At 37.2% G+C, this 14,562-nt stretch overlaps 1 protein-coding gene across 2 annotated transcripts in view; it reads left to right on the forward strand.

The window, feature by feature from the left end:
- LOC147462434 (uncharacterized) overlaps positions 1 to 7,297 on the forward strand; it is a 106,246-nt gene extending 98,949 nt beyond the window's left edge. For both annotated transcript variants that reach the window (XM_086483999.1, XM_086483997.1), the window contains exon 6: positions 6,888 to 7,297. In XM_086483999.1, coding sequence (XP_086340125.1) covers positions 6,888 to 6,994 — 107 coding nt within the window. In that variant the 3' untranslated portion in view covers positions 6,995 to 7,297. The remainder of the gene's footprint in view (positions 1 to 6,887) is intronic.
- The last annotated feature ends 7,265 nt before the right edge of the window (positions 7,298 to 14,562 follow it).

Here is a 14,562-nt window from a genome sequence, read left to right on the forward strand (position 1 = left end):
ACATAATTCATATGGAGCCATACAATACATGGCTCCATCTTTGAGCTTGCAATACTTGGTTCCACTGAAATCTGTGAACATCTGGGAGTTCTTTGGATCTATCTTTACTCAGATTAACAGGATCTTGGCTTTTGTGTTTCTTTTGTTGCTCATTAGATACCTATGGCTTTCTGAATCTGTATACAATACCTTCTCACCATTGAAGCCATAGAGTTGTAAAACTCGCTTTGTTTGCATTTGTGCATTTTCTACTACCATTGACTAGCTCTGGTCCACTTGAACTTTCTGCTTGGATAGAATCCATGTTGTGTTTGGTCTGTAAACCTATCTCCTAGCAGATTGTATTGTTGCATGGTAAAATTCCTCCTTCCTCAGGTTGCAAAGATTGCTTGTGCCAAAGCAATTCTGACAATTGATTGCTTTCTAGACACACAAGAGTTGGGAAACTCTAGCTCAAATGCATTAGAATTGTTTACAACCCTTTGAAACGATGAAAAATTATGGCTCTAAATAGCTTGATTTGCAATCACATGTACCCTTGGTCTTTCGATCCTTGATCCGAATTACTTCGCCTTAAGCTCCAATATACAATGGTTGTACTTGCAAAGTTTTAGCTTGCACAATCAATTCTTTAGCTCATTTGGTGTTTTTTGTTCAAACTGTGACAACTTTTTGAATGGGGCTAGAACAAGGATCTTCTTGCTAGAGCTGAAGAGATTATGACTCGATCTTAAAAGTTTCCCAATTTTGGGTCAAATTTTTTAGTATCACTTTTGCAAACGTAGCCAAAGGACCAATCTACAACCTTTAACTCCTAAAAACCCAAGTTCTAGTAGCAAACAATGTCCAGATGACTGCAAATTTGCTAGGCTATTTTTATGAAGGGTCCAATAACATTGGTGAACAAAAAATGTGAAAAATTCCTTCCTTGGATAGCAAGAGATAATAATGGCAATTATTATCTATTGGGTCAAAAAACCAATATTTTTCACTCTTGTTGGTTCCCCTTGGTTTACGCTCTCTTTGGTGCCTACTCAAATTTTTTCCCAAAGTACCGAGATTATGTATCACCCTACCAGATCTAAAGTTCATAAATGGACACAAGCAATTAACAGATACTTCAAACCTGGAAAGATGATCTTTGATTCACACACAGTGCTTCTGAGCCATGCCTTGCCCTTTTCTTTCAGGACGTGATTTCTTGCACACTAGCACTTCAAACCGTATGTGATTCCACAATTGTCAATCTAAAGTTACAAGGTATCTAAGAATTCCTTTCTCCGGATACACACAATGTGCCCTAACTCTGAAATGTTTCAACGGCTATCTTAGGCGTACCTAAGATGGCTGCACTTCACGGTGGGAGTAACTTTAACTTTTATCACTTGGATGGGGTCCTCATAGCCTGACAGAGATATCCTTGGTGTCAAATCCACAAAATTTCTTTTATGGTAAAGAATTTATCTTCGGCGTCCCTAAGAAAAAATTCTCCAAAATTTGAACTTTGATCACTTAAATGGGGTTCGTATGATAAGACAAAGCTAACCCTTGTGTCAAGATAAAAAAATCACCTTTTTGGTGAAAAATTTATCTTTGGCGTGTATAAGATAAAGTTTCACTATTTCAAGAGATTTTTTTCTAAGCTGATTTTCTTGGGTTTTTACATGTAATCCTAGTGAAAATTTTATCTTCCGTGCACTTAAAATAAATTTTTTCTATTTCAATATATTTTTGTCCAATGTGATTTATTTAAGTTCTTATATGTGATTTCAAACTTGTTCAATGAGTTTCACAAAGTTTTGACTGTTTACTAGTGGTTTGTCACCCTTTTTGATCTTGTTTTAAAGGTTTTTGAGTTTTTTGGTGTTTTTAATCCTTACACAGCTTTAAACTTGTTCAAAATTGCTCAAGAGCTGTATAATGGTCTATTGAAGCCCTCTGAGTTGAAAATTTGGCAAATTTTTTCCTTTGTATGGAATTCTATCTTTGGTGCGTTTAAGATAAAACTCTACCAAAATTTGATCTTTTGCAATTTTTGCTTCACAAACTCATTTTTATACAAGTTTTAGGATTTATCCACACCTTGGTTTCAAGATTTAGCTAGAACTGAATTTACTTCTGTAAAATTTTCAAAAGTTAGCAGTTTTTTCCAGATTTGGGCTTAACAAGGCCTTTCAATGATCCAAATGTTTCCAAATTCAAAGGGAGTAATCTACTCGAGTTGGTCTATCACCTTGCCAATTCAGTTTTTCAATATTAGTTCCAGAAAACCTTTGTTATCTTCGGCACACCTAAGATAGACTTGGTAAAAAACTTTTATTTTCTTTAATGCACCTTGGATTAGATGCAATCCTGATGGTTTTCTACTTACACTACTTTTAGTGAACATGAAAAAAGAGTGCAGAAAGTGAAAATTCAACTTTTAGTCTCAAATCTTTACTTCCTACATAGGAGATACCCTTACCGACCACTAGCTAGTCTCAAGGATCTTTCACCTAATCCGTCCTACTAAACTAATGCTCCTGAGGTCCTTACCAAGTATCTCTACTCTCAAGCACCTCTCGACCGTGATAAAGTTAGAAAATATGTTACTCTAGCCAAAACTAGAGGAAGAAATGGAAATTCAAGTGAATGCTTTGGGTTTTTCTCTAGTCTAAGTTACCTCCTCAAAATGTCGGTCGACTGCCAAGTCTCACTGTATCGTTGCTAGCAAAGCGAGAACCACAGACATGAAATATGAATCCGTGGGACGTAGCTGACGCGATTGGTACATGGAGGCTACAATAGATAGATAATCTCTCGAAAGACCCAAGTCAAACATCAAAAACTACTTTCCTTACTGCAAGCTTGATCTATGAATTTGTATAGCTATGATGCTCCGAATGCAATGAAACTTGCTATGTAGAATGTACAGAGTATCCTGAACATGCCCACATTGTGCTCAAAAGTCATTTATGACACTCGAGTAGAATTGCACCTAAGATAAACAATATGTTTACCGCAAACCTAATACGTTGATTTCATGTATCTACAACGCTCCAAATGCAACAAAACTTAATACCTAGAATGTTTAGAGTATCCTCAACATCCCCATGTGCTCAAAAGTCATTTTTGACACTCAGAAAAAATCGCACCCAAGATAAACAGCTTATTTGTAGTTTGGTTTCGGCCTTCGAAGCACTTTATGGCTTCCTTAGGACATGCTCTTATCTATCCCTATGATCAAAAATCATTTTAGGTGCGTGTATTGTACATAGAAAATGAAAATAGCTCGTAGATAGGCATGTTTAAAAACACAACTTACATAGAAAGAGAGCTTTTATCTATGAGCGTGTTGGTATGCTTGGATTCACAATGCAATACCACACGGGAGACTCGATCAATTGAAAATAACACATAACTCGCAGTACTCAATTGTCTCACTTTCATTATCCAAAACTTACAAAACCCTTACAAAAGCTGATTTTATACGATAGCCATAAGGTTTAAAATGTGAAATGTTCGGGTGTCCAAGACCTCCATAACGTACTGTATTTGGAATCTATGCATGCTAATTGTCATATTCTTTACATTTTGGATCTCTCATTGAACCTGTAACACGTTACAATTATCACAATGACTAAATAAATTCAGAGATTACAATATATGACCATTTTGAAAAAATGTAAAAAAAGTTTAGCTCCAATCTTCACTGCTTCTTCATATTTATTTTTGATGTGCATTCATAATTCTTCAATCATTAGCAGCTCTTGTTAATTGATGTTGACTCAAATAACAGTTGAGGGTTGCTAGTTTTACGGTTCCAATGAAGACCAATTTCCACAGTTAAAGGTAGCACTGGATGTAAGCACAATTAATCTCTGCTGATTGGTTGGCCTTTCGCTAACAAACAATACATGTTGCAAACAATCCACACGGAATCATCCCACACACTATTTTACCACAAGCCCAAATGTAAGATTTCTGAGCAAGTAAGGTTCTATAGGTGTTCTTGGGAGGGTCACTACATTAAAAAAATGCGTACACATGGATTCAATAGTGGAGATTATTTTATTCTATATTTTTTCACATTTTCATATACAGAAGGGTTTTGAAAAAAATTCAGAGAGATTGAATAGGTCCCTTTTATTGGGGAAAAATTCACAACTAAGGGGTTCAAAAAAAGTCATTAAACGCACATGAGATATAGGTTTTACATAGAGAGACCCCTCAAGGGTTTCTTCTGTCATTGCTTGCTATTCCAAAAATTATATACACCACAAAGCATATCACGTAGATCCTTGTAATATAGTTGGCCTTGGATTGTCTCAAACTTGTGGCTTTGCAATACGAATTGCTTCATGTGATCTACCATCACATTGAGAGACACGTGTCCTCTTTCTAAGGAATACATAATTTTCTAATACTTGTCTGGGTATATACGAGGGAGTGGGAGGAATTTTCTTTTATTCTTGAATAAAAAATAAATTCATATCTAGTAAGTCATCATCCACTCCTTGTGGTGCCAAAATAATCCACACTCATATGTTGTGCATTGGGTTGATGAGTGAATGATGTCAAATTTGACAATCTTTCACCATTGCAAGGTGTTTTGCAAGAAATTTGATGTTGTTCCAGGTACAACAACATTGAATGGTGCACATGAAAGTAAAATTTGTGACCCTAGAGGTAATGGAGGAATCTCTTGACTAGGTACACCATTTAAAGGCATTCATGTTTCGTGATGGAATAATTCTCCTTTGTACGAGATAGCCACTGATTAGCATAATAAATACCATTGTGTGCATGTATCCTACATGAGTACATTGTGGATTGCCATATCCAAAGCATCAACAGATACACGAAACTCTTTTGCTCAATTATGTATCGCAACAACATTAGGAACTTTCTTAGTATGTGTATGCTAGGATGCACTTAGGACTCCAAGAAAGCCTCTTATCCTTTTGCATAATTTTAATTGGGTAAATATCTACATGAGCCAAGAACAATAAGTGCTGACCATGCCAGAACACTTGACCTAATAACAAGACTATGACCATAGATGAATGCAAATGGGGGCTTGTATCACTACAACTATCTTTAACAAATCCATCACAATTTCATCTTTTGAATTAATATTTCCTAATAACAATGGATTGCTCAATGCAAAGACATATTTCATAGGGTTTAAATTGAGGCAGACTTGACAACATTGCTCAAAACATAGCAACATATAGTTTAAATGATTACCCTTTTCTTTGAACACTAAATTGATGGAAAAAATCCCCATAAAGTCTATCGAACAATGGCTAAATATTTCTTGCATATCCCTTTGAAATGTACTCGGAACATTCCACAATCCAAACCACTTTATTGTGCATATAAACACCCTCCATGCTGAAATAAATGCCGTCTTTGTGTAGTGTGTTTGAAATAGAACAATCGCTCTAGACCAAAGAGTGTTGTGCGTTTCGGCGAAAGGGCATCCAAAAGTACATCTCTTTGTATACCACATTATCTAAAATAAAATCCAAAAAATGGCAATGAGAAAGGGTCAAGAACCATAGCTACATTTAGCTTCCCATAGTCAACATAGATCCATAACTTCTTGTTCTTCTTTGGAACTACCACAATGGGTAAAATATATTTTGGATTTTTTGTTGTAACAATAAAGAAAACTTTTACCAATATTACTCATCCTTTACTTGCCTTGGAATATGCGGGTGTATTCAACACCCTTTATGCTGAATTGGCACAACATCCTTCTTCGAGTTGATGTGGTGTTGATGCTAAAATTACAGCTCACACCTTGCATATTAGAGTAATTCCAAGAAGAAACATCCAAAAGTCCTTCAAAAGTAGAATAAGTTCCTCCTAAAATTTTGATTGCAATTCCATAAAAGTCTTGACTGATTTTGGTTTCTCTTTGGATCCTTGATCGATTATTTGGACCTCGCCTTCTTTGATTTGTTTGATTTTACGTATCTCTAGCTATAAGATTTTCTTGAAACTAGTTTTATGGGATAAAAATGATTTTCTTAAGGTCCAATATCACAACCCCCGCAATTCCTTTTGTAATGCCTTCCTCTATGGCTTGAGCTTCCACAATTGTTTTTCTCTTGTGGCTTGATGCGACACTAGTTTACCCGCATCAACAATCACAGACCACCATGGTTTTTTCTACTAATGTTGCTTAATTGACTGTACAACCACCAAGCACAAAGACAACAAATCCTGAGTAGATTTCAGAAAGCCTCACTCTTGTTCATCAGCTAAGCTTTCCATGATATTGATCATTAATTGATAATTGAATAGAATCATTTTGCAACAATAGCCACTTCTCGGAAGGGATTTTGTATTTGCAATGGACCCCTTTGATTGTCTTTTTTGCTCGTCATAACCAAGATCAACCCAACATTAGTTAATAATATATTACAACATTCTAAAGTTCCAATTCTATTTAAATTTGGCTTTCTACCACCAAGGTTGACCCAACAGTACTTAATACTCTATTCCAACATTCTAAAGGTCCACAACCACTAGGGATACTATAAAGACACTCCGACCTAGGTATCATCATGAATGTCAAGAGATTGAAGATAATTTGATTTAGTATTGTAGCTTTGAATTATTTTGTAAGTATTATTGGTCAATATTGTGAAAAATCTTAGCTCTTGTCCTTTTTTAGAGTACATATCTTTGTATTTATGGGTGCTGATTTTTATTGATATGCTTAGTTCAATATATTTCTCTTTTCTGGTTGACATGCTGATTTTGGTTGATATGCCGTTCATATATATATATATATATATATATATATATATATATATATATATATATATATATTTTTTTTCCCATTTGTATTGAAGAAATGTAGAAAAGAAAAACTCATACTCCTTGATATGTAGGCTTCCATAGGCCCACCATCGTCTCAAGTACATTCAGCTGGGGGGATCCATCCAAGAGTTTCACCAAGCTTCTCTTTCACGAATGCCATTCGCACCATTTTGTATGAAGATAATGAAGACTACACTCTTGTTGGCTCAAAGTGGCGCTGATGCATTAGCTTCATCAAGGTTCCTTAGAAACATTTTATATAATATAAGGCTCTTGAACAATACTTTATAAATGCAAGCTTTGTATATTGAACCCTTAGAAGTTCTTTAGCAACTTTGTCAATAATATAAGGCTCTTGAACATTACTTTATAAATGCTAGCTTTGTATAATGGACAAATCCTATCCGTCATCTATAACATTTTGTATGAAGAAAACAAATACAAATCCTTTGTTGGCGTGAGGCAGCAAGTTTATTGGGCTTCTCATCATTGTCTGTAAGCATTCATAGCAATGCCAATGCTCTTGCAAAATGATATTTGAATTCTAGTTATGTAATCGGACACTCAAGTGTCCTAATGCACTAAAGTGTCCTGTTTTCCTTCTAACTTTTTGGATATAATTTTTGAAGCTAGAAACTAATTCCTGAAGCATTGTTCATCAAAGAGTTAGCTTATGAGCAAAAGAAAATTGAGGATTGTTTTTATGTCAAAATGGGGACCGCATTGAGATATTCATTGTATGTTTGAAGTTATTTTCTCAAGAAAAATTATTAAAGGCTTATAACTTCTTGAAAAAGCACTATTTCTCAAGGTTGTAATTCTTACTAATAGGTAATCACCATGAAAACAAGAAAATTAACCTTAAAAAGCTTAGATTTCACACCTACTAAATGTAGCAAGGAAAAAAAAACAATCTCGAAAATGATGATAAATTAAAATTTTTTTTGGGTTTTCAAAACTTGTATGAAAGATTTGATGCGAGCTTAGTGCAAGTCTATGATCCAAAGTGAATTTATATGTTAATACCAAGAGTATACTTTTTTTTTGGGCATCCAATTGTAGATAAATCTCATAAACCAAATTTCTTTTCAAAACTGTCATGGATAATCCATCAAGAATAGAAATTTGCACCAAAAAACCATGTACATAAGGTTAAATATACTCTTTCTGGGTTCTAACCTAGGAATTTAGCTATGCTTTCTTGAAATTGACAAAAAGTTTCAAGGGTATGTTTAAGTTTTGTACTTTACATCTCTTAGGAGAAAAAAAAACTCAGTGTAGTTTTGAGATGCACAAATATATTCTTTTCTTTTCCGAAACTCACAATTGTGAGTAGATGTCTTGAGTTCTCCAAAATAAATATACAAAGCAACCTGAAGCTCATGTCAAGGCTTAAGGGATTTCATAATGCATCGATATTAAGCTACATGGCCTCAACAAGAGGCAAACAACAACCCATGTTCTGGTTAGCACAATTCAATTAGTACGATGTTGATGACCCTATCCCACTCATGAGTCCTTCCTTTCACCATTTTTGGGACAACAACAATAGGAGCTGATCAATTAGCTACCCAGTTCCACCTCAATGGGACAAAGCTGTTGAAGGGATTGACCACTATTGTATGCATGTGTGTGAGTCCAAGTTTGAGTGGAAGGCCTAGCAATGGCCCAAGAGCAACCACTTCTTTAAAGTGCAAACCAAGGATGTCTACCACACTCTAATGATCTTGATTGGCTCTCCCTCATTAACAAACAATGTGGAAATCAAGAGATACTGGCTTTGATAGTTTTTCAGGATGCAAAACGGCTAGTGAGGACCTCCCTCACTTGTTCAAGAAGTGCCCAACTATAGGTGGTCTAGCAAGGAAGATTGGCAAATGGGTACAAAAGACTTGGAAAATAGGGTTCTTCAAGAACGACTTGCTCTGAGGAGGGATGGTGATGAAAATCCAAGTGCTGCTTATCTGCACAACTTGTTAGATTTTGTTACTGTAAGCAAATCTAGAAGGCTACGAACTATTAGGAGTTTGAAAATATTCTTTCAATAGCTAGCTTCATGGAGATTTTAGATGCAGGAATATATCCTACTTAAGCCTACATAAGCATCTATATATTTTTTGCTAATGTATTACTTGGATAGCATAAATATATTTATAACATGAAGACTCCTCAACCTATATCGATAGAATGTTTTACTTATAACTATGTGATTGATTTCTTATCTTTTGACTTATCTTATCTGTTTTGTAATTCCTTTAACAAGGTTGCCATCATTTACTATATGAATTGTGGGAACCATGCCATTGTCTTAAACATCTATCAACTTTGCACCGCGCATCACATTATCAAGAAATTAGAGCTCACGAGTGATAAAGGCATTTCACACCATCATAGTTGCAATGTAAACTTGTAAATTGGATCTACATAACATAACTTTCTTTTTAGTAAAGCATAGAAAAGAATGTAGAGCTAGTCCTACTATCATGTTTAGAAATGAGAGGCACACTAGACTACACCAAACTTCTTTAGTGCCAATTGGCCGAATGTGGACACCGTATGTGAAAGGGACGGACCAACCCATAGATAAGGTTGTAAAACTAGTCTTTTGATTCATTCTGAATGCATGGATTTTGCTCTTGACTTATCTTCTTCTTTTGTCTGTTTGAGAGAGAGAGAGAGACAGAGAGAGAGAGAGAGAGAGAGAGAGAGAGAGAGAGAGAGAGAGAGAGAGAGAGAGAGAGAGAGAGCATAGGTGATCAATCAGCGGGAGTACGATGAGAGCGAGGAGGGTGGTCAACAGCACGGTGGCTTCTTTCTCTCGGTGTGCACAAGAATCTCAGCGGCAACAATGCAGGAGGTGAGTGACAGGCCAACGTGCAGTCATAGAGCTTGATTGTATGCACAGGTTGTGTGCTTGTAGCCGTGTGGCTTGCACATAGTGTTTAGCAAAACCCCAACAATCGACATTTTTGGCACCACTGCCGTGGGAGTCACTCTACGGCAAGCTTCAACCGCAACCTGCATCTATGTTGAGGTTATTTTTTTGCATGTTTGGAAGGCTAAGAAGTACGTGTATGTGCTGTCTATCTGTGTACATCTGGATGTGTTGAAGTCGGTTGTGATTTTTATTTTGGGTTATCAAAGCTCTGTTGCAATTTTATTTACATTTTACTCTATGTCATTGTTGCCTATTTTATGTTTTTCTGTAAGCTTAGGCTTTGTTAAGTTCTACTAATGGCAGTTTCTTTAGTCAAATTTTGAGTTGATATCTCTGAAAACCAATTAAAACAAAAGGGGGAAAAAAAAGAAACGCCATGTAAGAAACTTTGTATTCTTTTTTGAATTGACACAAAAAAAGATGACTCCAACTAGTCCCCCGTAGAGGCAAGAAAAAGAAGAGAGCCCCATTGGCCCCGACCTCGGTCTTGGTCTTGATTTTTATATATAGGAAGTAGGGTCCTCCATAACTTTCTTTCAAGTGAAGGAATAGTGTGTTTCATGTTATATATATACCCCACTTCTCAAGGGCAAAAGGAAACAAGTGGGTTCTAAGATTCACCTTTTCCCTCCACTAGCTTCCTTTAGACTTTCTCTCTTGTGCCTACATACCCAAGTCAAAATCAATTATTGTGGGGGTTATAAGAATTTTTGATAGCCGAATTGTGTGTTGTAAAGCATGCCACATCCCTCCGATTGATACACTCGTTTGAGCTATCACATGACCCATACCACATCATACACATAGAAAAGGGTTAAAAAGACGAATCAAATCAAGTAGAAATGATTGAAATAGCTAGTGGCGAGGCCTCTTAGGGTACTTGTCAACACTTTTAGGTATAGAAATTACATGCATTTATGCTCTAGGCAAGTGCTAGAGTCTACCCTATCCCATACCCAGAATATACAAACCAAAATGTACATGTGTTGGCCCCACAACCAAGTGCTAGTGTGTTTAATCACCTAATGGAAGCCATTAGTCAAGCCACTCGTTTGAGGCCTACAGCTAGTGAAGTGATGGGGAGGTAGGTTTGCTTTTCACTTGTCATGTAGACCCTATACTCCCCAAGAGTGTCCATGTCGATCTTATTAAGCCATCACCCTCTAAAGTTCTATTACCCAATGGTAGGAGTCTTGCCGAAGTACAAGAGGTGAAATGATATATGAAAGCAGCTCGGCCATGGGGTTGTCAAATCGGAGAGGCAAAACAAGGGAACTAACATTCCCTTGATGGTTCCTATGAGATTCTTGGATACGGAAAAGGCAAAACAACCGACCCTATCACAAATGGAGACTCCCTCAATAAGTCCCATGGATCCATCATATGTTGTTTCTCCTAGAGTCTCAATACATTCTGATCCCACAAGCAATAGTTTTATCTTTCCAAATTTAGCTCATCTTTCCCTCAAAGACACTCTGACTACTATGCCTATCCTAGTAAGGAGCGTGGAAAAAATTACACCCTGGACCTCATTTGTTATTAAAGCACCGCTACCTAGTAGCACGGTGCCTACAACAATACCTACAGGTGTATATCAATCATGGTGTGGACACATCGATAGAACCGCTACCACATATTTGAGATATTTATTTCTTCATGAATTTTCTCCATGATGCCATGATGTTTGTATATCAATCATGGTGTGGACACATCGATAGAACCGCTACCACATATTTGAGATATTTATTTCTTCATGGATTTTCTCCATGATGCCATGATGTTATTCCATGTTGACTCATCTATGATCGAGAAAAAAAATTTCATGGTGTTGTTTCATGATGCTATGGTGTTATTCCTAATGATTTTTTATTTATCATGATGTCATGGATTTTGTTCTATCTAGTTGTTTTATGATGGCATGGTATTGTTCCATGATATTTTTATTCCATGATGTTATTCCATGTTGACTCATCTATGATAGAGAAAAAAAATTTCATGGTGTTGTTTCATGATTCTATGGTGTTATTCCTAATGATTTTTTATTTATCATGATGTCATGGATTTTGTTCTATCTAGTTGTTTTATGATGGCATGGTATTATTCCATGATATTTTTCTATGATCGAAATGTTGGAATTAGGGTTGCAGAGAAATGCACACAGCTTGGAGAAGACGAAGGAAGGTCAAGGTACACAATAGAGAGTGTATTACCTAGAGTGATAGGCGTATATACAATGCACGGGGGGGAAAACCTCTTAAAGAGGGAGAAAATGACCCGACGGTCCTAGTGTGTTCACACACATCACTACCACATGTATATGGTAACAAATCCCCCCTGGAGTGATGCGGTGAATGAGAGCTGGCACATGAGTAAAGGGAAGTGCCATGTCGTGAGGACATGATCGGTCCACAAAGGGGAGTAAGCCCAAAGCTTTGTGGAAAGCTTTGAGCTTCTCACGAGACAATGCCTTTGTGAAAAGATCTGCAAGGTTGTCCTGTGTTGGCACATAAGTCAAGCTGATCTCTCCTGCTGAGAGCCTCTCCTTGACACAATGGTAATGCACCTCAATGTGCTTTGTGCGAGCATGAAAAACTGGGTTCCTTGCAACTTCCAATGCGCTCTGACTGTCAGTGTAGATAGTGTTGGCAGTGTCCTGTCCAACACCCAAATCAGCCATAAGGCATCTGAGTCATACACACTCAACCGTAGCTGTGAAGACTGCCCTGTACTCAGCCTCACAACTCAAAGTAGCCATAGTAGGTTTCTTCTTGCTCAACCATGATATACATGAACTGCCAAGCATGAAACAAAAACCACTTATGGACACTCTCATGCCAAAACAACCAGCCCAATCTGAGTCCAAAAAAGCATGTAAATCTGGCTGCAATGATCCATCCTCATAAATCTGCTGACCTGTGAGACTACAAACTGAATATTTGGCCTCGTGTTGCATACGTAAATGAGGCATCCAATAGCAGTTTGATAAAGAGTGACATCTGCAGGATCACCAGCATCATGAAGACTCAATTTCAAACCTGTTTGCATGGGAGTGGCAATAGGTTTGCAATCCTCCAAACTTACATAACAATGTCTCTATGTAACTTTTCTTACACAAGGCAATACCACCATCACATGGCTTAAACTGTATACCCAAATAATGATGCAACAACCCCAAATCTTTCATCTTGAAAGCAACATTCAAATCAGCCTTAAATTCATCAATATGTCTCTCATTTGGTCCAGTGATCAGCAAATCATCTACATAAAGAACCACAATGAGAAGTACATCACCCTCACGCTTTACATAAAATGTGCTTTCTATTGGACTGTTTACGAAAACCTTGTTTGACCAAATGAGTGTCAGCTTTCTCATACAAAGCACGAGGAGATTGCTTCAACCCATACAAAGCCTTCTTACATCTGCACACTTTGTCCTCTTGTCCTTTCTTGACAAAACCGCGAGGCTGCATTACATAAACTTCCTCAAATATGTCACCATTCAAGAAAGCAGTAACAATGTATGATTGATGTACATCCCAACCAAAATGAGCTGCCAATGCACACAAAAACATACAGTAGTCGTACGACAAGTGGGAGCAAAAGTCTCTTATAATCTATGCCTTTTTGTTGTGCATAACCCTTTGCAACAAGTCGAGCCTTATGGCGATCAATCTCACCATCCGGCTTGCGTTTCAACTTGTAAACCCACTTCGTACCAATGGCCTTTTTGCCAGGAGGAAAATCATATAAAGTCCATGTGTCATTTTCTATAAGGACATCATATTCTGATTGCGTGGCAGCCATCCAAAATTCTGAATTCTGTGCTTCATCAAAAGACAAAGGTTCCTCAAGATCATGTAAGCTAGACACAGCCAAAGCATAACAATATGATGCATAAGATGCATGGCGAGAGCCTGAACAAGTACGACTACACAATGGTGCATCCAATTTAGTGTCACATAATGTATGCACTAGCCATTTTGGCATACCTCTAGCCTACTCATTTTCATCCCTTTACTCATCAAGTACATCATGTACATCTGCATCAGTAATAGGCTGATCTATAACATTTTTTGAAACCCCCATAGGTTGTACATTTGCCTTTTACATGCAAATTTCCACCACTAAAAAGAGGCAACAAAGTGTCATATGTGTCCTGTGAGCTTACATTACTGTCTCTAGTACATGACAGCAAGGGCTGAATAGAATCTTCCACAAACACTACATCCCGTGAAACCAGAATACGCTTTGTTGCGGATGATACAACCTGTAACCTTTGCTTTCAACACTATAACCAACAAAAATACATTTGACAGCCTTATCATCCAATTTTTTGCGCTATGTTTGTGGCACCAAAGCATATGCTAAACAACCAAAAACATGCATGTGCTCAATAGAAGGCTTTCTATCATGCCATGCTTCATATGGAGTAATAGAGTGCAAAGTTTTTGTAGGACACCTGTTAAGTACATAAGTTGCACACATGATGGCCTCAAGCCAAAAAGAATGCGGCAAATTTTGACTTTTGACCGTACATCGTGCCATTTGTAAGTGACCTGTTTTTCCTCTCAGGAACACCATTTTGTTGAGGCGTATAAGGCACTGTACATTGGTGTTTTATCCTACGACTAGCCAGAAATGCAGTAAATTCATGAGACATATACTCCCCCCCTTCAATCGGAATGGAGGGTGCCCATAGTACATTTCGAGACATTTTCAGCCATAGCCAGAAATTGTTTTAAGAACATAAAAACTTCGGACTCCGCTTTAAGTGGAAATACCCATGCATGCTTGGAGTAATCATCAAT

This window comes from Adiantum capillus-veneris, chromosome 2, assembly GCF_014529385.1.
Source record: "Adiantum capillus-veneris isolate H3 chromosome 2, ASM1452938v2, whole genome shotgun sequence".
In the NCBI taxonomy this organism is placed as follows: domain Eukaryota; kingdom Viridiplantae; phylum Streptophyta; class Polypodiopsida; order Polypodiales; family Pteridaceae; genus Adiantum; species Adiantum capillus-veneris.